The 23,816-nt window shown below is 38.4% G+C and overlaps 1 protein-coding gene across 9 annotated transcripts in view; it reads right to left on the bottom strand.

Annotated features, from left to right (window-relative positions):
- The window catches only part of LOC146001539 (uncharacterized), a 480,502-nt gene that overhangs the window by 261,254 nt on the left and 195,432 nt on the right, over positions 1 to 23,816 (bottom strand). Inside the window, exon 1 of one of the 9 annotated variants that reach the window (XM_083138980.1) lies at positions 19,487 to 19,966. The exons of the other annotated variants lie outside the window; for them this stretch is intronic. Coding sequence (XP_082995106.1) covers positions 19,487 to 19,593 — 107 coding nt within the window. The 5' untranslated portion in view covers positions 19,594 to 19,966. Of the gene's footprint in view, positions 1 to 19,486; positions 19,967 to 23,816 lie in introns of those variants that run through there. 9 annotated transcript variants of the gene reach the window in all.

A 23,816-nucleotide genomic window follows, 5' to 3' on the forward strand; every position in this document is an offset into this window, starting at 1 on the left:
GAAGAAGAAGAAGAAAAAACACCACTTGTTTCTCAATTTTTCATTATTTCCTTTTCTCTCTCTTTCTTGTCGTTATTCCCTCTTTCCTTCTTTCTACCTATCTAGTTATGATTCTTCCTTCTCTCTATTTCTCAAATCCTCTCTTTCCGCTCCTTTCTTCCTTCTCTCGCTCTCTCTCTCTCTCTCTATCACTTTCTTTGTCTTTTCTCTCTCTCTAATCCTCTCTTTCCATCTGTCTTCCTCCATATCCTTCTATCTCATTCTCTACTAGTTTATTTTTCTCTTCGTGTCTGTCTTCCTTTTTCTTTCTCTCATCTTGCTTCACAATAAATGATTCTACAAATTAGGTGGGCTACAGCTTTTATTCGCCCACCCGCTGGCGACGCTCCTGCTTTCGGTGGCGAAATCATGGGTTGATTACACGCTCAACAACTGAGGCAGAAATTTATCTATATTTTTTGAAGAACTGGGAATCAAATTTTCGAAATCCATTCAGCATCTTGAAAATATTTTTTTTCCTTCATTGGAAAACAAATCCTAACCATGTTTGTAGAACAACAACCCAATTTGGTTTCTAAGAAAAATGTTATTTTATTGACACCTCCGCAAATGATTTATCATATTTATTTATTGTACCTCCCCATTGGCGTAGTAATCAACAAGCAATTTTCATGATTCATTTTTTAAAGATATAATTGTGGTGCACACACAACTGCAATAATTACCGAAAATTATTCAACATAAAATATTCAAATTTAAATCTGAAAAGTTTTTCTTCTACGTCGCAATGCTGTACTATAGAGGTGGGTGTGGGTGTGTGTGTGTGTGTGTGTGGAATATTTTAATATTCCGGGGCCTCCCCGATGGCGCTGCCACGCCTGAGTCCCGGGTTCGATTCCCGGGGTAGATGATCTATGGTCGAGAATTTTCTGGCCTTGTCCCCGCATAATGTGGGTCTGGGGCACATCCAGCCTCAAGTAAATGGGTACCTGGGGGGCCAGAGGAGGTCGGAGCCTGGTGCTGTTCACATCTTTTCAAAATGGCGGATTCCACTTTAAACTGTAGATCCAGTTCCAATTTGCCTATATGTGCATAAAGTGGATCTAAACAAACTTAATAACATGTATTCTATGTTAAGTTCTCAACACAGTACGGAGAAGTATCACCATGAATCCGCCTGCGCCCACGGAAAAGAAACGGTTGTGTTCCGGTTTTTATAAATTCACAGACAGACGGTCAAATTTTAACGGCAAAATATTGTAAATTTTCAATATCTACGGTAACTTTTAACAGTATACGTGCTGTTGAGAGAGATCAAGTTAACGCCACGTGCGGACACGTGCTACCATATAACGCAATTACTGGGCAAGTGAGAGTAGAATTTTACAGTTCGAAAGTTTTGAAAATTCAATGATAACACCTCAGCCGCATGAACAACAAATGAAGTTGTGACCCGAATCAATTTCACCAGCGAAATCAAGTTCTTAGAATAATGATTGTCGGCTTTCTTATCTATCTTTACAATATTGGTTTTGGTAGATTTGTGTTAGATTGTAAAACGTCTACTCAATTTATTGCCTCTAAAAACACGCGACGCTTATTCTATAGGCGCCAAATAAATTAAGATAGGAGGATGGGTGACAGCGGACTTCCCATTAATAGGATATTCTGTTCCTTTGTAGCAGAATGAAGCATTGTTTTTTTTTCTTGCTTTTGAGAGGCCTCGGGTTGATTTCTGATTATACTGTATTTGTTCGTCACTTCTGTACGTTCCGTTAGATCTTTAAATCGCAACGATGAGGATGACTACACAATGGTTACACAATTTCGTTCGGTTTGGCTCCTCTTCTGTTGCAAAGATTCTCTCCTTTTCTTTCTATTCTTCTTCTTCTCCCTCTCTATTTTTATCTCTTCTCTTTGTTAACCTCGCCCTTCCATCCTTACATTCTCTACACCTCTCCCTCCCCGATGGCGCATTGGTAGAGTCGTTGCCTTGTAATGAAGGGGTCCTGGGTTCGATACCCGGTGGAGGCACATAGTGGTTCGGATCCCACTTTAAACTGTAGGTCCAGTCCCGATTAGCCTTACTGTGCATAAAGTGGACTTAAAACATCAAATCAATCTACACCTCTCCTTGTTCCTATCTTTATAGCAACGATTCTTCTAATTCTCTTCTGTCGATTTATGCATTGCTTCTCTCTTTCCCTCTTCTTTATTTTTTCTGTTCCTTACTTTTCATTATTTCCTTTCTCTCAATTTGGTTTACTCTATTCCCCCCTTTCCTTCTTTCTACCTTTCTTCTCTCTCTATTTCTCTCTCTCTCTCTCTCTCTCTCTAATAGTCACTTTCCACCCCTTTCTCCCTTCTTTCTCTCTCTCTCTATCATTTTCTTTCTCTCTAACCCTATATTTTAATTTTTCTTCCTTCATCTCTTTCTCTTCTGTTCCCCCCTCTCTCTCTGTTTTCCACTACATTCCCACATTCCCACAATTTCTGTAGAAAGATTGAGACAATGTGAAGTAGAAGGACTGAGGCAGTGTAAAAGGTGGAAATATTAGGACAGTGTGAAAGTTGGAAATATTGAGGCAGCGTGAAAGGGGAAAAGATTGGGGCTGGATGAGAGGTGGAAATGTTGAGGCAGTGTGAAAGGTGGAAAAATTGGGGCAGTGTTTAAGAAGGCTAGAGAGTTAGTTAGTTAGTTAGTGAAAGGTGGAAAGATTGAGGCAGGGTGAAAGGTGGAAAGAGATTGGGGCAGCGTGAAAGCTGGAAAGACTGAGACAGTGTGAAAGCTGGAAGGATTGAGGCAGTGTGAAAGCTGGAAGGATTGAGGCAGTGTGAAAGCTGGAAAGATTGGGGCAGTGCAGTGTGAAAGCTGGAAAGATTGGGGCAGTGCAGTGTGAAAGGTGGAAAATTAAGGCAGTGTGAAAGGTGGAAAATTAAGGCAGTGTGAAAGGTGGAAAATTAAGGCAGTGTGAAAGGTGGAAAATTAAGGCAGTGTGAAAGGTGGAAAATTGAGACAGTGTGAAAAATGGACATTTGAGGCAGTATGAAAGGTGGAAGGAAGTACACCGCAGGGCCTCGCTCGCTATTTAGTAGATGAACTCCATGAGAGATTGGAGAAGGAAATTTTCCATCTCGACTCCGCACACGTTCGCCTGTCTGAGACCGTCCTTGTCGACATCATGGTAAATTTTTAAGCAAACGGGAGGCGCAGATTTATGCGAACCGCGGCGTGAGCACCAAATATCCTCCGAAACTGCAAATAATAAAAAAGTGAGATTGCGAAATCCTCAATGTCGGATGACTTTTGCACATCTCTCACATGCCTCGTGCCTTGACGCTAACCAAAAATTCAATCTTTGCTTACTCCTTTCCCGCGGAGCTCCTAATAGAAGGAACGTGATCTGAAAGTGATTGATAATGGCAAGTTTAGAAATAAAAATAGGAAAGGGTTACGTTAGGAACTGAATGGAGACCATTTTTCACAAATGCAGATTCAATTGAAGAAGAAGAAAAGACTTGTTCGACCAGAAATCTTCTGCAAGACACATCTAGGAATTAAAGTGGGACAGAGGTATAGCACCAAAACTTTCTTCCATCGACTGTCTTATCTCTTCGCGTCTCTCTTTCTTGAGACTAGTAGGCCTACAGTTACAACCATTTGAGATATAGCATATAGACGACTAGAATTTCTCATAAGAACCTGAAAGAGCCTAAATAATTTAAATGTTATTATGCTATTGTATAACAGTATGATAAGAAGTAAACTCGAATATGCGTCGGTTGTATGGTCTCCTGGGTTTATCTCTTATAAAAATAGAATAGAGCAAATTCAAAAAAGATTTCTACGGTACTTATACTACAAGAAGAATCAAGTATCTGCTTACGAGATAAAATTATCTTATAAGTATTTATTGAAAGAGTTTTGTTATGTAAGCCTCAGTAGTAGGAGAGAATTAGCACAACAAATATTTCTTTACAAAACAGTAAATGGAATTCTGGATAATAGTAACTTTCTTCATCAGTTTAAATTTAATACTAGAAAATCTAATCTTCGGATGCAACACCTTTTCCTCTGTGATATCCCGAGAACAGAAAAATACAAATCATCACCTTTATTCAGACTTTGTTCTACATATAATAATATTTCTACAAAGCATGAAAATCTGGATTTTAGTCTGCCACTTTCCTTGTATCTAAAAACACTAAAACCAATTTTTGAAAAATACTAGATATACATATGTGAATCCATTCTCCTGTGCATTTTTCCATTGTTCTGAAATTATTTTACCTTCTATGCTTTTTTTTATTATTATTGTTTTTTCCGTTCAATACTATGTAAAGGCTATGTTCCGAACAATGAATATTTATGTATATGGTTGGATGTATATATATGTTTCTTTCCTGTAGTACTTTACTTATTATCTTGTGTGTATAAATGCGTTTGTGTGTGTGTGTGTGTTTATATGTAATCTATACTCTTATATGTTTATTATTTGAATTATGTAAGCTTTCCTGTAATTGGAGGTTCTCTCTGTAGGAAGCAAACGAACAATTAAATAAAATAAAATAAATAAATATTCCTAACGTCGTCGAATTGTAATCAAAGGGCCCCGAGTCCGATACCCGGAGGACGCACATTAGAAAGTGGTTCGGACCCAATTTTAAACTGTGGATCCAGTCCCAGTTAGCCTATTTGTGCATAAAGTGGACTTAGAAAACCACAATTCAATTTAATTTTTGATATGTCATGTTTTCGGTGTCCAAGAAAAGCGATTTTGCAAAATAGTGAACCCAAAACGGTTTATAATCCTCTGCAGGATTCCTTGTTGTCCTCCTGTGTTTTGTCCTTACGTGTGGATGTAGGTAAGGAGATTGGGGTTCTCGGAGACGCGTGTTGATTTTAGCCAGTGACGTCACATAGCAGCTTCGCGTGAAGGCAAAGTAAAAACAGAAATGAAACCAGTTTTCAATTGCACATCAATTCAATCATCAAAACATAGCTGTGCTCTCTTTTGAGCAATGTTTAAGTCTATCCATGCATTCGACTGACCTGCATTTGAAAGTGGAATCCGAACGAATCTAAAAATACACGACTGGTACCAGTCCCAGCTTTACTCGTTTACAAGGCAACAGGGGAGTCTGTGAAGACACTCAAATGTCAACATCTCTTGCCTAGACCTTGAGCTGCATTTTTGCAGGCTGACTAGGCTATGGCGCAGGATTCTACAGCCATGATAATCCTCTGTGGAGCTTGTGTCCTTCAAGTGCATTTGTGATTGTCCCTTCATCCACCCATCCTATCACAATTCATCTCCATAGCCAAAGTGGAAGAAAAGTATTACAAAATACATAATCAAAAATTATTTTTTTGCTTTTGTAAACAAAATCAAATAAACAAGGCAAGAGCCACTACGCCACCTTCAAGTTAAACTATCCTTTTGGGGATGGAAAGAGAAAAAAGGACCGGAAGTACAGTCTTCCAAATCAGAAGCAACAAATACTAAGTTAAGGTTTCTCAATTTTCCATGGAGACATGACGTCATCGAAAACATCTCGATTCATGGCGCTCCTTGGCGGCGCTAGTGGGAGCATTAGCATAATGTGTTTACTTTTCCAAGCTCTTTCGACCTCTTGCAAGAATCTGTGACGTTTGAGACTCCGTTGCGTAAATAACCAAGAATATTTCTTCCCTTGACTGTATGGACTTACTTATGAATAAGTTGTAGGTGTGTCTAGACCCGTATTCGATATATGAAGATCTACAAACACGTTCGTAATTCACGTGGTATCGATTGCAGAGCAGATAAATCAGGACAATTTATGTTGCAAAATTTTCTCAACTTTTTAATGAATCATTTCCAGATAAGAAGACACAAATAGAAAAGGAAAGAAATACTAAGAAAATGAGTCTAAAAAAGAGAGAGTATATGACTTCTACAGGGTGGACCAAATAAAACTATACCCATAGTGGCTCAAACAAATCTATACAAATGGGAAGATCAAGTAAGCACAGTTTTATTTACTACAATAGTGTCCAATAAATTGCCTACAGCAGGTGTTGGATATGACCGCTCTCAGTCCGAAGGCATAGGTCGGCCCCATTTTCATTTTGGCAACTATGGGTATAGCTTTATTTGGGCCACCCTATATGTATAAAGATTTCTGACCGATTCGAAAAATTCGCTTCAATGAAACTGCAATTTAATTCGTTCCAATCTAATAATTCCAACAGGCAGACATTAATAGATCGTGTAGTAATATAGTTATTGAATGGCAAAGAGGCGCGGACAACTTTATATGGGAATGAGAAAACATTTAGTAGCCGTTGAATTCCCTTTGCAACGTGAGAATTCTTATGGATATATGGCACCAGAAAAAAAAATAGGGAGGCAGAGGTATATTATAAAGCCTCATTCAATGAGATATGAATCAATATTTAACAATATTAGATTACTCCAGCTGATGGCCAATGTCATTATAATTTGTCATTTGTAACCAATATGAGTCATGCGCAACGTTTGATGGGTTTGGAACCGGCCATTATACGGGTTAAGTGAAGAATGACATTTTATGGCCATTTTTATCTTAGCAGGTGAAACTTTTGTCAACAGACGCAGGCAGGCAGGCAGTGCAAGTATTTACATCAAAAATCTTATTGAAGAGTTTACACACACACACACACACACACACACACATATCCCTAATGGCACAAGAATTCTGACAGTCTGAGACTAAACTTTATGATAAAGTGTAAGGTGACAAGATTATTGCACAGTGTTACAAAGAAGCAGAGGAACCTAACTGAAAGGCAACATACTTTAACAATGATTCTTGAACCTCTGATGTCATATATGCAATAAATCTTGTCATGTCAAGTAAACCTGCTATCGACAAGTATTATTATTGCTTATCACAACGTTGGAATCTCGCACGTTAACGTTCTGGTCCTCTATTTAGAAACTACATTCCATCATAATCCTCTTCCTTTTAATCAATCTGCACATGGGTGTGTGCGCGTAGGTGGGGGGTGGGGGGAGGGGCTCATTTTGATGACAGAAATAAGGCGATACCAGAATCCCTACACGCAATTCAGTGCAAATATGTCCACGCACAGCGTGTGAATAAAAACATTCTGCTACCAGCCTCCGCGGTGGCGGCCAGCAAGGGTCATGGGTTCGAATCCTGGGCAGCACGCTTCATTGTGTCCGTTCTTTCATCTGCGTCATCAATTTATCTAGCAATTGCTATTTATCTAGATGGGAAAAAACAAGGTGACACAAAATACCTTCAAACACAATAAACATAAACCTTCTGTTTGAGGGTGTACTTGCTATTTGCCCAACTTATATGTAAGACCAAAACCACCACTTCAAAATGTATCTTCTTCAAGAGTACTGCACGTCTTAAGAGCTCGTAACGATACACAATGAAGAAGTTATTCTTATTCTGCTAGAATGGGCAAACTGATTTTGGCACATTTAAAGATCAATATGTTGGTAGTGACGAGTTGAACTATTCTCCATATGAAGTTAGTTATTGTCTGTTCTGGTGCTTCAATACTGCGAGAATTTCGATATATTTTTGGTATACATTTCTAAAATCTTAATTTGCGTAATAACTTATCTGCATCAAACTACATGCTATTTTATCTTTAAAAAAGTGTAGTAACCTTTTCCTACCTAAAAGTTGCGTATTTCATTATATTGCTTAAAAATAAGGCGATAGCGTAATGGTAAACTCATCGCCTTGTAATCAAGGAATCCAGGGTTTGATACCAGGTGAAGGCACATAATGGTTCGGATCCCACTTTAAACTGTAGGTCCAAGGCCAATTAGCCTATCTGTGCAAACATGGACTCAAAACGAAAACTAAAATGTATACTTCATTCTCAAAGTTTTCAAATAGCCATAAAATTGTCAGTGTTCGCCGCAGTAATGTACTTGTTCAATCGGAACACTGAACTCGAGGCGCAACAGCCCTTTGACAGCAAAAGCCTCTTATTCATTGGATGTGTAGTCAAGTGTTTTGGGATTCATCTTCGCTGTCGAGACTGAAGTCATATAGTAGCTATTGGATATACTCCGGGAATCGAACCTGGAGTCAGGCTCACCAAAGGAGAGAGAGCGCTACCCATTACGCTACGCGGTAACTAATCAAAATGTAAGGTGTATGAAAGTATCACATAAATGAAAATTGCTTTTCTGAGGGATTTAATCAGACATACCGAGCAGGTGGCACGAGATGTAAGCGTGCTAAGTAAGTCTAATCTCGGTATATCCTTGCATTGGTGTTCCTGGTTATATGGCCAAGATGGTGATTCTAGTGGCTAAGATCAATTAAGACAATGCGTGAAAAGTAATGCAAGTTTAGGTTCACTAAATTTTAAATTTTACATGCTAGATACATACATAGTGCGACATCCTTTAAGACTGGGGGGGGGGGAGGAAGATTTACTTTACCCACACACACATTTATATTATGTATATGGATGCATTTGTTACTTTTAAATATGTCAGATATTTATAAAGTGGGCAAACTAATTCCTTTGCCAACTGGTTAAAAATGTAAATACATTACAAAATATTTTATTATTTTAATTTTGTTTAATTTCATACTCATGCATACTCTTACACTCTTGTTTTATTTATATTGTGTATATATTGTTATAGTGAAGATCCGTTAATCGTCTCTTGAAGGACAGAGAGAGAGATAGAGAGAGAGAGAGAGAAAGATTATCCTTTGTCTGTGTTTTCAATATTATCCTTAGTAAAGTATATTTGAAGTCTAAACCAATTTCTTATGTTTCTTGTTGTAACAACCCCCCCCCCTTGGATTTTTTGGTTGGGGATTATTTTGGACAAGATTGTTGGTGGGGGAAACTCCCCCTGCCTCCCCTAGGATTTCGCACGATGGATACAGTTCATTTCTTATCACTGAATTGAGAATTGCGCCATTGAAGTACGAATGCACTTCCATTCTCCACGCATGAATTTAAGCATTCTTGAGGACGTGTAGCATCATCTCAATGCACAAACACTCATCTAAGTTACGTAACCGACTCAAAGAGACACTGTAAACAAGGTGAACTGATCGGCCATGATGCAGATTCGTATATATTACTTCCACAAATACACAAGAACACGTGCCACAAAGCACGATGCGCAACTGTCTCGGTATACATTTGCATGATTGGAAATCGTACTGCGCCTCAACTGCAGGATATTTGAACAGAAGTTTCAGGGGAAGGAAAAACTGCGAGTAAATATACAGAGTATGCAGAGTTCAAAACTTCATCCTTGTTCACTTCCTAGTCAAATGTTATAGGTAAAAGTTTGGAAAAGTGTGATTGCATTGAAGTACTGTAGAGGATTTCCGTTCAAAGAAATACACTTTATTCAGCTCCTGAAAACAAGACGTTTGAATATCTTGTGGATGTGCATTAAACCAAATAGCCGCGGGTAAGAATTTTCAATCTGAAACTTGCAAATAAGAAACAAATCAATGGCATGCTAATGTACAGGGTGGTCCAAATGTCTTGTTACCCCCAGGTGGTTATCACAGTGGAACTAATTAAATTTGTTCTCTGCCTTCAGATGGATGACACAAGTAACTATAGGGTGGGTGAATGGTGAGCAACATGTGTATGAACACATGAACGTCCACAGCGCAATATGGCTTCGCTGCAAGATTTAACAAGGAGACCAAACCGAGACAGACAATAATCTCACACAGGACATGCAGACAAATTGCGTCAAGAAAAGGGTGGAAGTCATACATACTGACTTTCTGGATCGGTAACATTGTAAATTGTTCTGCAGGGGTAACAAGACATTCGGACCACCCTGTAGAATTCCTATTAATGCTTTTTAACTGAGCAACCGGTTCGAAAATAATTGGCCATATTAAATGTGTTGGAAGAAATCAACCATTTTTAAATATAAGCATCGTTCCAAATACGACCTTGCGTTTGTTTGGTGTATATTATCCAGTGTGTCCGATAATGCAATGTAATTACAGTGTTCTCTTGGTAACACTGTTAAGCCTTGTTTCCATAGATCTTAATAAAACAATCAAATGCTGACCAAGGCAAAATTTATTGTAGAAAAAAATTACACTCAAACGTAACGTTTCCACCCTCTAACAGGGTCTTCCTCAGACAAGGATTCACAACTTGTAATGAAAGTTGTCAGAATTAACAAATTATACAGATTTTTAACTAGATATCCAGTTCCTCTTTAACTACTAAGAAGCAATAATGAAAATGTCAAAAGCAAAACTATACCAAAATGCAATAAATTCATAGTTTTAGCAATAATGTTATCTTTCACAGTTAAAATTGAATGTACAAATTATCACACAAACATATCAGAAACTTTATATATCTTTGTATCTTTATATACTAATAATATATCCTGTGTACACATTACACAAGAATGGGATTCGCGTAACCTTATCAGTTCGCAGAAATAACAACGTGATGCTGCCTTTGATCTTGTCAACACGAGTGATTTTAATCTACTCGAACCTGCGCTGATATAATCGACTAAATAGATAAAGTTAGTTAACTCACACACACTTTGCGATAGTAAAGACGCAGTAACGGTAACATGAACGTGCGTCAAAGTGTGGCGGGAATCAGCGAACAATTTCTAGATAATATACATAGATGGGTTTCATGTGACGTCAGGATTCGCACAGCCGTCATTGTTCGCGTCAAATTTTGTTTGTCGTGTGCATGGAAATATCGTGAAATAACGTGTGCTTCTGTTTGAACAACCGAATACTGCACAATGTAGTCACGGACACATCTGGGTTGTAATAACCTCTCACTTACTTCAATGGAATCGCTACAAGGCAGAAGTGTCCGTGACTGTACCATCAAGGTTTAAATCTTATGCCCGCCCGTTGAATTCCGTAAGTTTACAAGAACTGGCCTCTATCATGGCTGCTCGAAGCCACAATTCAGCTGTTTGTTGATTTATTGTTGTTGTTTTTGGTTTATTTTACTTCGCTTTTGTGCCACTTTTGGCTAATTGCGATGATGAGACACTCACAAACACCCATGCCAAGACCGGGATTCGAACCCGGGACCCTTTGGCTTTGTAGCGCGATGTGCTAACCATTCCGAGACGGAGGCCGGCTTTCAGCTGTTTGTGATGTAGGTGAAACACACCTACAGTTTACAGTTTTCAGTTTTATGTTTAAATCTGTCGGTCTGTTGATTTACTTGTACGTGATGAATAATAAAAGTTACTCAAGTAACATGAAGGAGAACACACACACACACAGAGATGGGGGGAAGAGAGAGACAGACAAGAGAAGCAGAGGCGGAGAAAAAGAGAATGGGAGGGAGAATGAGACAAGAAATCGATAGAAATAAAACATAGAACATACAAAGAGAAGCGAGACAAAGGGAATGGAGATAGAAACTGGAGGTAGGGAGAAAGAAACGTAAATAGGAAAAATAGAAGTACCGACGAAAAGAGGGAGAAGCAGACAAAGAAAAAGGAGATAAGAGAAAGAAGCATACGATGGAAAAATGAGATAGAGAAAGAAGCAGAAAGGGTAAGAAAAGCAAAAAGAAGAATGCGAGGGGGGGGGGGAAACTAAAGATAAATAGAAAGTCGATATGCTCCTCCTTGATCAAGAAGAAAAAAAACGTTTGCGATACTCAAGCTGTGCTTATTCTTAAATCCAGGGCTTGTGCAGGACATTTTCTACGGTGAGGTTGGGGTATGGGGTAGGGGGTAACGGAGAATTTATTTCCATGGATAAAGCTGATATTTAATTTCTACCCTGAACTCAACACATTCCGCTATAGTCGGAAAACGCTAACGCATAAACCATACGAATGTTCAAGTGTAAGGACCTATGCAATCAGTTTCCTGTTTCTGCACACTTTTTAAATAGGATTTTTCTTCATACCTTGCGATATAAAAATACAGCTTGGATCACGACCCGAACCCGGGTACTGTATGCCAGAGTACAGGGTTGGAGGGTCGAGCCTCCATTGGTCGCTAAAATTTCTACATATGAGTTCTCCTGTGCTTAATTTTGAAATATAAGCTTTCAGAGTCAGCTGCAAGTATCTATAAATAGAAATTACAAGATACAACACCATCCGCAGGTATATCTTCCCACTGACCTTCCCCCTCCTTTCCAAAGAGTGGAAGAATAGGTGCGACTGCCTGGAGGTCGGTTGTAGTCAATTAACGAAGATGGGTTTTCGTGATTTCATAAAAAAAAAGAAAAAAAAAAGACTACGTCATTCTGTTGTGTAACACACTTGCCGGCATGCTTTCTTCTTCGCAGGGGGAAAGAACAGAAAGGTCGCAGAGGAGCTTCACGATCGGTCTCGTGTAGCGATTAGCCCTATCAGAACCCGAGTTACGTCACGCCCATTGGTCGCCCACCATACACGCTGTTTAGTACTATTCTTTGAGGGTGTTTTTGGAATTCCAGTTCCAAATTTCAATTTTGTGACCTTACTACAGGGTGTCCCACGAACGGTGCAACTGGGAATTAAGAGAGGGGTTACGTTGTAACCGAAACCTGTACATACATAAGTCATACACCAAATGTTAGCCCTGTCCAAGTAGATATTTTTAAACATAGAAACAACAAACGGGGTGCAGTGTTGTTCATGCAGTGTTGCCAAATGTAAGTGAAAGTGTAAATTTATTTTTCCACAAAGCATGGAAAATTGCATGTCAAACATTCGTACGGAAATTTGGACGTCAATTTCCACCTTGGGTAGGTGGACTATTTCGCCATCTATAGATCAAAGAAGAAAACCGATCGTTTTCGCGTATAGCCAATCCTGAAATGCCTCGTAAAGGCGTACCGGTCCAAATGGGTGTTTTAAAAAAATTATGAGGTACAGTGGCAACACTGTTGATGTTTGAAAGCAACAAAAGGTGTGTTTAGTGATGGTCTATGACATAGAAATACTGGAAACAGGAAAAAAAGAAAATGAAAATTTAGTGATGGTCTATGACATGGAAATACTGGAATCAGGAAAAAAAGAAAATGAAAATTTTCTTTTTTCCCTTTTTCCAGTATTTCCATGTCATAGACCATCACTAAACACACCTTTTGTTGCCTTCAAACATCAATAGTGTTGCCACTGTACCTCATAATTGTTTTAAAACACCCATTTGAACCGGTACGCCTTTACGAGGCATTTCAGGATTGGCTATACGCGAAAACGATCGGTTTTCTTCTCTGATCTATAGATGGCGAAATAGTCCACCTACCCAAGGTGGAAATTGACGTCCAAATTTTCGTACGAATGTTTGACATGCAATTTTCCATGCTTTGTGGAAAAATAAATTTACACTTTCACTTACATTTGGCAACACTGCATGAACAACACTGCACCCCGTTTGTTGTTTCTATGTTTAAAAATATCTACTTGGACAGGGCTAACATTTGGTGTATGACTTATGTATGTACAGGTTTCGGTTACAAAGTAACCCCACTCTTAATTCCCAGTTGCGCCGTTCGTGGGACACCCTGTAGTTCTTGTGAAGTCAGAACTTTCGGACTGAAATTTGTAGCTATTACAAACCTTAGGGGGATCGATCTGTTATTTGCATTTTAGCAAAATAAACCAGTCAATACATTTGAAAATGATGTTTTTCTTTATGTTGGTCGTGTATCAAATTTTAACAAATGAGAGATAATGAGCTGAAATGTTCACACCTAAAGCCCCTAACACTGGGCCTGTACTAAACTTGAATGAACATTAGATGCCTTGAGTACTGAAGTTTTGCAGTTTTGTGAAATTGGGCCTCCTTGATGGCGTAGTGCCAACGTTTCGTCTTTTACAAAAGGTCTCGTGTTCAATACTTTGTGGAGGCACGTAGTGGATCGAATCTAGTTTTAAACTGTAGGTCCAGTCCCAATTTACCTTTCTGTGAATAACGTAGACTTGAAAAACTCGAAGAAAGAAGTATTTGCGTGAAATCGATAGACTCGTCAATATGATGGACTTTAACCTATCGTAATCTAAGTTTGGAAAATACAATTGAGGTGGCTGATGTCTCCGAGATATTTATAATAGATGTTTTTGTTGCCACTCAAACACCAGAAATCGAAATTCCCTATCTAACTTCGACGAAAGCTGTTCTGAGGATAGAGCAGACTTACTTATGCTTAGTGCAGTTGATGAGAAAGTTTTTGTCACGACAGAAAAGGGAAATTCGTTCCAGCACTGTTGGAACTACATCTTTAGTATCGACCACAACACTGCAAATACCCCGTGAATGAACGCGAAATGTACCACCTCAGCACTCGCCTGGAAATGACAAGAGGAAATTTCATATAAAAAATATCAGGATGGGCGTATGAGTATGAGTCCGTCATTGAATTGCTCGAGCGTAAGAACGTGAGTGTCCGTGATGGTTAACTGCAACTATAAAAGATTTTCCGAGTTCAATTCATGTAGTTTAAAGTCCTGTATGACTATCTGGCCAAGTGCAGAAAATAGCGGTTACTTGTCGCCAATTTTTAGTTTTGCTCCTAACAATCTATCAGGTCGCCATTTTTGACCGCTAAGGAAATTCTGATTCTTGTGAACAATCAAAAACTTACATTTCGTCATGCATCTTTCTAACGCATGGACTATTTGATATTCTCAGTGTCTTGGACAATGGTCGTTTACATTTTTTCAACTAATCAATGTTGTACTTCGCCAGCTCAATCACAACTACAACTAAGTGTTAATAAATGTATCTTAAAATTCATGAGAGAACCACCACAAAGAAGATAAGCGCGGGAGCAAAATATTTGTACTGAAAGGTGAAGCCCCATAGCTCACACAAGAGGAAAATGTAATATGGTCATTCCACGCCAAATCAACCCGACCATCTCGGATTTTTCTGAAACTATACTATTTGGTAGTCTTCATGAAGATATGAAATCCAGAGAAATTGTAGCTTCGTGTGTGGCGTAGTTATGAAGTTTTGGGGGCTCGAAAATACAAAAAATTGTCGATTTTTAGTCTGCGCTCGAGACTTTCATGGATAATTGCTCTTACCCTAATTGACGTAGAGAGCTGGTTGTAGTCTTGTTTGAAAGGACATGAAATAAGCTTTCCAACGGTGTATCACATCACTATATTTAGAATAAAATCTTTTCAAGGTCATCTACTTTGACCTTTTGACCTTGAACGTTTTAAGATGCATATCTGCGATTTCCTTGGAACTGAAATATATTGTTAACACAAGGTTACACTATAACATAACCAAATTTGAAGTTGGGACGATTATGGGATAATTAAAGAAAAACAATTTAATTAGTATAAGTGTATTTTTTCAGAAAATATTTTGTGTGGAACTAAGTGTAAAATACCATTTACGTACCGTAATTATCATTAATCTCTAACTAAACACGGCGGCTGATAAAATTGAGTAAACTATTATTTTTAAAAAATCAATAAAATTCAACTACAAAGACGAAAAAACTGTGTTGTTACAACATTATAAGAATAAATCCTTTTAACTTTATGTTCCAACACATTTTAATATACCGAAAAAGAAAATATATCGTCGAAACCAATGCCAAAACCACGAATCACGAATATATTAAATCTTACTTTGGAGACAAAAGCATTCTTATATTCAAGATCCAGATAAAACTAGTTTTACATTTGGATAAATGCTGTCATCTGTAAAATATGTACCGGTACCTGTTTTATTAGGTTAGACAAGTTAGCACAGGAATCTAGTCAAAAACTGCACTAGGTGAAAAATGTCAAAATTTGCACATTCGTCGGTGCGCGAAGGAACAAGAGCAAAAGGCAGACCAAAAAACAGATGGATAGATGATGTTATTAAGGATCTGAAAGATATGAAGATGAACAAATGGAGAGAAATTGTCGAGAAACCAAAATTTTCAGTGTATGAAGTTGTAGTGTCTTATGTAGAAGAAGTCGGTGCGACGATATGACCTTAATTTCATGAGAAGTAATACATTTACATCCTGTTCTCCAAATTAAGCACAAACAACAGATTAGTACATAAAAATACACTTTCGCTATGTTTAGATGTGAATATTTTATGTAGAAAGTTCTGATATGCAGTGTGTCACACGACACTACCTATAGATCAGGGGTTCTCAACCTTTTTGGGCCTGCGCCCCCCTTTGCGTCCTCAAATGAGTCCACACCCCCTCCCTGTAGGCGTAATGAATTATTGATGTACAAAACTGTGCTGTTAGGGTTAATAAATCTAACTCAAAGAATATTCTACAATACTTTTTGTTGATAGAACATTTTCATTAATTAATAAAAGTGCTTAATAGGCCTACATTACAAAGCATTCTGCTTTCACTGCAGTTAAAATTTCAAGCTACATCATTTGGTTTTATTTCTTAAGAACACAATTAATGAGTGACAGAGAGAACTATTTGCAGAAGTTTCTACAACACAAGGGGTTTGTGTTTTTGCCACAACTTTTTTTTGGGGCGCCCCCTAGGTTGAGAACCCCTGGTGTAGACTATAGAAAGGAAAAGTATAATCGAACACTTTAAACGTTGAGAAATAAATGTTATATTTCATGTACTGTGCCAAAAAAACACAACAAGCAATTTTATGCATGTTTCAAAAAATCACAAACTGTGATTTAAATTTTAAAAATGCAATTTAAATAAAAAGTCAGCAAAATGTTTTTTGTTTTTTTTTAAATAGAAATCGTGAGTTTTATTAACCTTGTCCGATTTCCAGTTTTGGTGTAACATGTCCTGAAATTCTTCAAAAATAACCATTTTTGATGTGGGACTTTTAATTCCTATCTTCTGATTCGGAAGCAACTCAGAAAATGTTGCATTACTTTCAATTTTCTAAACCAGAACTGCTTTTCCGCGAACACGTTTTCAAACTTACAATTTGGAAGCCAGGCATGAGTTAAGAGGGCCCAAGTCACTTCCGAAATTTTACCAACTGACACTGCTATACCATCAACTATTTTTATTTCTTCAAGTAGTCATCCTTTACGTTCACATTTTTAACGCTAATTCGAAAATGGCATTAACTTATTGGTTGGCTCTTGCTTTCATAAGGAGAGAACAAATTTAAAATCGTTTCTTTCATCTGGACATTAATTGAATTACATAGCCAGATGTCGGGTACACCTGGTACTGTCATCTGACACGATCAGTGTTTCCAGTACACCTCGAAATTTCGAAAAAAGAAAACTTTTAATGAATATGCCATAATTCCATAATTAACTCCATAAAATCGTCTGTAATGCATTAAATGCGTAAAGATTTATCGTATTTGTATCAATTCGATAAATACCCAAACAGACCATCGATACACATCGAAAATGTTTGCAAGTGACTCCACAGCTGCCTTTTATCCAGGTTTGTTTTTAATTCGTACAAAAACTTTTTTTACACCTTAGTAAATGTTTCCGCGTACTGTACGTTCATGTAGAGCGAGATTTTCTTGTTTAATGTTTTAAAAATATCCACATAGATAAAGTTAATACCCAGTGTATTTAAGTGGGTAAATTTCAAGTTGCATACGTTCAAAATCTCGGTTGCGTGACTTTTTCGGCACCCTGTATAAAATATCGTTGATGTCAATCTCCCCAAACCCTCTAATTTTCGAACTTAAGAAATCTGTGGGGCCTGTGCAGCATGGCATGTGGGGAATGGTATGAGAATTGCTAAATGCAGAGTAAGCTATAGGTAAGCAAAAAAGAATATCCACATTGACACTTGCTAGGTGACATTATTTGGGGGAGGTGAATTTTTTTTAGCTTGCCATTGTTTACTGCCACTTGTTTTCATGCAACCAATTGTGTGTCAATGAACACAAATATGCTGTTTGAAGCAATTAAATGCACATTAAAATGCATAAACTGCTTATGGTGCATACAAGCACACAGAGAAATGTGCCAATGGATACTTTTGTCAGCTGACGTTCCGTGTGATGCATTAAAAATGCTTCAATTGAACGGATCAGACACGATCATTTCAAAGAAACTAAAATTATACATATCACTGTGTCGATTTATGTACTAAAAGTGCATCAAGTTTGATTTGATGCATTTCGAGTTGTGTGCACGCTTGTATTTTAGAAAATATATTATTGTCTTGGAAAATTTCACCTCTTCACGCATTTGAATGAACTTTTCAATTATAATACACTTTGGTTTCTTTCAGAATGCAATCGGAAACACTTTTATGCTTAACCGTACTTTACTATTGGCACTAAAGGTAAAGTCTGATTACTAAAATTCAAAACGACAGTTTAATATGTGGACACCACATTCCCTTATTTTGCAACAAATGCCCTCTTGGTCTGTTCGCTAGTACTTTCCTGCAGCGTATCCAACTATTGTCCAGTATTTTTTTCTATATTATATGACAATGTAAAGTAATGCATTTTTTTAGTACCTTTCCTAACTCTGCTGGCTTGTAGACTAGAGTCCGCTACTATTTGATTAAATTGTGGTTCCCCAATTATCCTCAACAATATTGTTTCGGTCCCCGTGGCGGAGTGGTTAGCACATCACACTACGACGCCAGGGGTCCCAGGTTCGAATCCCGGACTGGACATGGATGTTTGTGAGTGCCCATTCATCATAACTCATCCCCATCTTCGCAAATTAGCCGAAAGTGGCACAAAACCCAAGCAAAATAAAGCAAATCAATCAATCAATATTTGTAGGATTTTGGGGGGCTTCAGCACCCTTAGCCCTCCCCCTGGCTACGTGCCTGCAATCAAAATAATAAAAGAAACAACTCTAATCATTTACTATAACAAGGTATTAACTAACTCCATTTCTGAATCCTAAATTCAATGCTTTGGAATACTGGAAATTGTCGTGGAAGTAAGTTCAAAGCTCGGAGAAACTAATTAGCAGGGTTAAAAACTTCACAAACTATTATTTGATTTGATTGATTTATTTTATTTTACTTCGAGTTTTGTGCCTCTTGGCTAATTTGCGAGGATGGTGATGAGTGATGAAATTGATGAATGGACATTCACAAACAACCATGCCCGAGCGGGATTCGAACCCGGGACCCCTCACTAACTATTAGTTACCGGATAGATTATTATTTGGAAAGTAGCTTAAGTGGGCAGGAATTCTTGGTTCCCGGTCGACCGGGACAGGAGTTTTGCGGATTTTCTTGCGAGTGACTTTACGCGATCAGGTATTTAAAGCACTTAGCGACTTTATTTTAATGCCAAGAGTCCTAAATCTGACGCACCTAACCTAACAACGAAAGGATTTAGCGACGAAATACCCCTCCGCTCCCCAAGAATAGCTGCTTGCAAAGAAATAATCATATGGGAGAATATGAAAGGAAAATTCGTTCTCCAGAAAACACGCAATAAGTAATCACCAAGACTGAAGTAGTATGTGTTAGCAGACATAATTAGAAATCGGACCACGTAAAAAATGTCTGTGTACCATGCTAAATTCCGAATCAAAAAATCGGAACTTGGGCCTAATAAAGTGATACTTACCCCGCCCACTTCAATCCAGCCACCACCAAATAGAAGAGTCCTGAGAACATTCCAACCATAACACTGACCGACACGGTGCCGGAAAGCAAGGAAGACACACTCGGCATTTTTGCTTCTGTTTTATTTCACCACCAACAAAACACGACACACGGGGTATCCTAGATATGATGTGACACTGGACACAATCACTCACATGATTCGGGGGGAAAAAGTGGTGAAATGGTCACGCACTCACACACTTTCAGCTGAGGCAATGAGACGCGTTAAGTCGAACTGGCACTACACACCTCTAGCACCGGAGTTACTCGCTTCGCTATCACGTGGTGAAGAGTTGTAGATACAAGCTTTATCTGTTTACAAGCGTGGGCAGCAGAAGCAAACCCGACCTGCACGTTACGTAGCTCTTCCAAGGGGGTAAAACCTTCACGGTGCGACCTTGACCAAGACATCCATTGCAAACCTCGACACGGAATACACAAGAAAGGGGAAGGGAAGCGAATGATAGACAGAAAACGGATGACAACTCAGTCCCCTTCTGAAATCTTCCTCACTTCTTCCCACCGGCGACTTACGTAATCCTGAAAAAACACTCCTTCCTCCCCTCAAGGCTTAGATATTGCTTCAGACTTGTAGGTGCGTGCTGCAACCTCTTCCTTTCGCCAGTGACGTGTGCCGCGGTGCTATTATTAATGCCAACGCATTAGCCACTTCTTGCTAAGAAGGTCCGTGAAGGTCCAAGACCATTGCCTTTCCTTCCCTCTGCTTATGGAACCAATTAGCGATTTAATGCAAGGAAATAAAGTAAAGCAAGGAGGTTGAATGAAGTAGTTATGGCAACAAATGCCTTTACAGAAGAAAGGAAGAGAACGAAGCAATGATCCTCATTCTTACAAGGCTGCAGTGTGAATATTACCTGAAATTACAAGGCGACGTATCAAATAATCTGGCTACAAGTAGTATGGTGCCGTAAGAGGGTTTTGATTGGGTAGGTTCAGAAGGGAAGAAGTATGTTAACGGCTCCCATATTTCTCTATTTTTTTACTTTAATAATAATAATAATAATAACAATAACAATAACAACAACAACCCCTTTATTTAACGCGCAATGTTCAACCGTAGGCTGCTCTATCCGAATCACGTTGTTCAAATACCTCATCGATTCCATAAAGTCGTCACCTTGTAATCAAAGGGTCCTGGGTGTGTGGCCAATTAATATGATCAACAATAGCTTAGCTAGCTGTACACTCACGGGCACGGGAAAAACCACTAAATGCCACCTCACCGTAGTTCCCCAGACCTTAGCCAGGCACATTGTATAATGGTTCGGATCCCATTGTAAATTGTAGATCCGATCCCGATTAGTCTATATGTGCATAAAGTGGACTTAAACAACAGCAATTCAATTTATCAATTCCATCACATTTATAGTAGCTATGGTAATTTTGACGATTTGATTTGATTTGAGTTATTTTTCTTCGCTTCTTGTGCCACTTTTGGCTAATTTGCGAACATGGGGATGAGTGGTGATATGTTGAAATTGATGAATAGACATCACAAATGTTCATGCCCAAGCCAGGATTCAAACCCGGGACCCCTGGCGTCGCAGCGCAATGTGCTAACCACTCCGCCACGGAGGCCAGAAGCATTGATAAATCTTGCAAGCTATAAACCATACGTGAGATTCTTTCACAGACAATTTAATTATCCCAGATGTCCTAGATTCATTCATTCATTGTTTTCTGCTCAGGGGCAGGTCTTTCCTTGCAACCTCCATGCTGTTCGATCTTAAGCCCTTCGCTTTGTAGCAGAGTAGGACCTATTTATAATCTTAGATAATAACTATATATATAGATGCAACATCGATCTTGAGCCCCTTCAATATATTGCCAACAAACTTGTGCAAAAATTATGAAGCATGCTTTTTCAGGGTAAACAGTTGTTAAATTGTACAATAACATTTGCAATAAAACACATTTATGTTCAGAAATATTGGAATTCCATGAGAACATCAAACAATATTAAATTATTTTATAGTATTTACTCAAGCGGGATAAAACTATTTCACACCCAGTTCATGTCAGTCTAAGCTGATCCAGGAGAAAACTTCAGACGAGGTTTCCACTTTTATTTTCTGTTACCAAACAATTTTTTTGAGGAAGGAGTTGCGATAATACATCTATTGTATATCTTATCTATCTGTCAAACATATGTCAGCAGATAAGCAACAAGGCTGAAAAAACGGGTTGGGAAACAAGCAAGAGGTTGATAATCTTCCATCCACAGTGCAAGGTGTACCTTATCTACTTCATTGCTTTGAGGTTTCGAGGTGTCGTGCACAGTCGTGGACACTTCTGTTCTGAGTAGTGACGATCTCACCGAAAATCAATGGTGTCCGTGGCTGTACAACTAGCTAAGTTATTGTTGATCATATTCATTTGCGACCAAAAATTTTGAAAGGGAAAGTATTGCTTCTTCTAGAGTAAATATTGCATTTTCTCCGTCACATTTTCGTCTGGTTTTATAACCTATCTCGTTCTTGTCTCAGTCTGGAAGGACAAATCTCAGTTCCTGTATCGAGTCTCGTCACCCTGATGGTGTAGCGGCAATATCGTCGCATAGTGGAGGAACATAGTCGAGGGTATATTAATACTTTAATAGACTTCCGTAGCCACGAAACTATTGAGAATAGGCTATCTAGGCAACAGCGTAAGCAACCACATGAAAATTCTAAGCAGAAGTAAATTTTCGGATTTTGGAATACCATATCAGTTTTTTCCAAAGGAGAGGAAAATTCGAGAACAGCGGCCAAGGTCCTTTCGAGCCTTAACCTAGGCTCGTAGCCAGGAGTTTATTTCGGGGGGGGGGGGGTCATCACTTATAAGCACATGCGTCGCCAGAAATATTTGTAGAGGGGCAGGCCACTGATACAACTTGATTAGTGAAAATAAAAATGATAACAGCTAATTAATACCACGGCTATAATTGTCATTTTAAAATAAAAACTATTATAAGTTACTAAAAATAAATCTATTTTAATCCAAATTTATTGTTATTATTATTATATAAATGGAGAGACACCGTATGAGTGAATATCCAACACAATTGTTGTCCATTATTTTTGTTACATTTTGTACAGTTAGTGTACTGAAATTCATAGTTATTGTACGTATTATTTTACACATTCCGTTAAAAAGAAGCTTCAAAAGTTAGGGTCAAATTTTACTCATAAAGTTTATATTGTGTGACCTCTCACAAAGAAAACTATACCTACATTTTGAGAGTTGCCGATCCATTAATTCTTTTGATTAAATGGTGGAATATAAAAATATAATCTGGTTCCTCTATTATACACTAAACTTTTTTCGATCTAATGTACTAAGGAAGTAAAATTAATTACCACTATACACTATTTAAATTAGATATCTGTAGGATTTCGGGGGGGGGGCTTCAGCTTCCTTAGCCCTCCCACTGGCTACGTGCCTGTCTTAATCATCAACTTCCCGTAGGGAAACAATCCAATGATCAAGGTGGATGCACGAGTTGCAAAATACTGCATCGATCCCTTTCGTTTCAGAATGTGGAACAGCGGGGTCTCAGCAAGATATCACAAGATCAAACCGCACTTTCCCCTTTCTGAATTTCTTTCTTGTCTCCTGCTTACAACATACCCAACGTCGAACTATTTGCTGCGTCGACTTTGGGTTCAATTACCCTGGACTCGACGTTTGTCTCTGACAAACAAGCTGCGTCCTTCCTGTTTGCCGCTTTTCTGCAACCAGAGTCATCTGACCAAATATTACGTCAGTGTCACGCAATATGTTTTGTAAGGCTCTTGAGACGAGGAGTGATGGAAAATTTAGAAGCCATAAACTTCAAGAATCGACCTTGAAGGCAAATCTCCAACAATATTTCTTCATGTTCACGCAGTGGCCATTTTCACAAAAATACGCAGCTCAGGTTCATTTTTAAGTGTCCATACTTTCAGTACTACAAAGATGAATACAAATCCATTCCGCATTTAGACTCTTAACTGTCGACCATTTGGTGGTGATTGTTTTTAACCACTCACTTACTACATGGGTTTAGGGTAAAAATAAATTTTGCTCGATTCACAGTGATTAAATACTTCCTTACGAAATACACTACTACTCCTACTAAGCACAAACGTGGAACATTCGTGAAGATAGTATACAAGCAGCCGAGATGAAGTTTGTTAAAAACACGAAAGAAAGAGAAAATAGAAAATGGAGAGAAGATATTAGAGCAATAGTAAAAGAGAAGGACAACGTAAGAGAGCAGGGAAGAAAGAACGTGAGGAATAGGAATTGAT

Source organism: Lepisma saccharinum, chromosome 17 (assembly GCF_977018435.1).
Source record: "Lepisma saccharinum chromosome 17, izLepSacc3.1, whole genome shotgun sequence".
Classification (NCBI taxonomy): Eukaryota; Metazoa; Arthropoda; class Insecta; order Zygentoma; family Lepismatidae; genus Lepisma; species Lepisma saccharinum.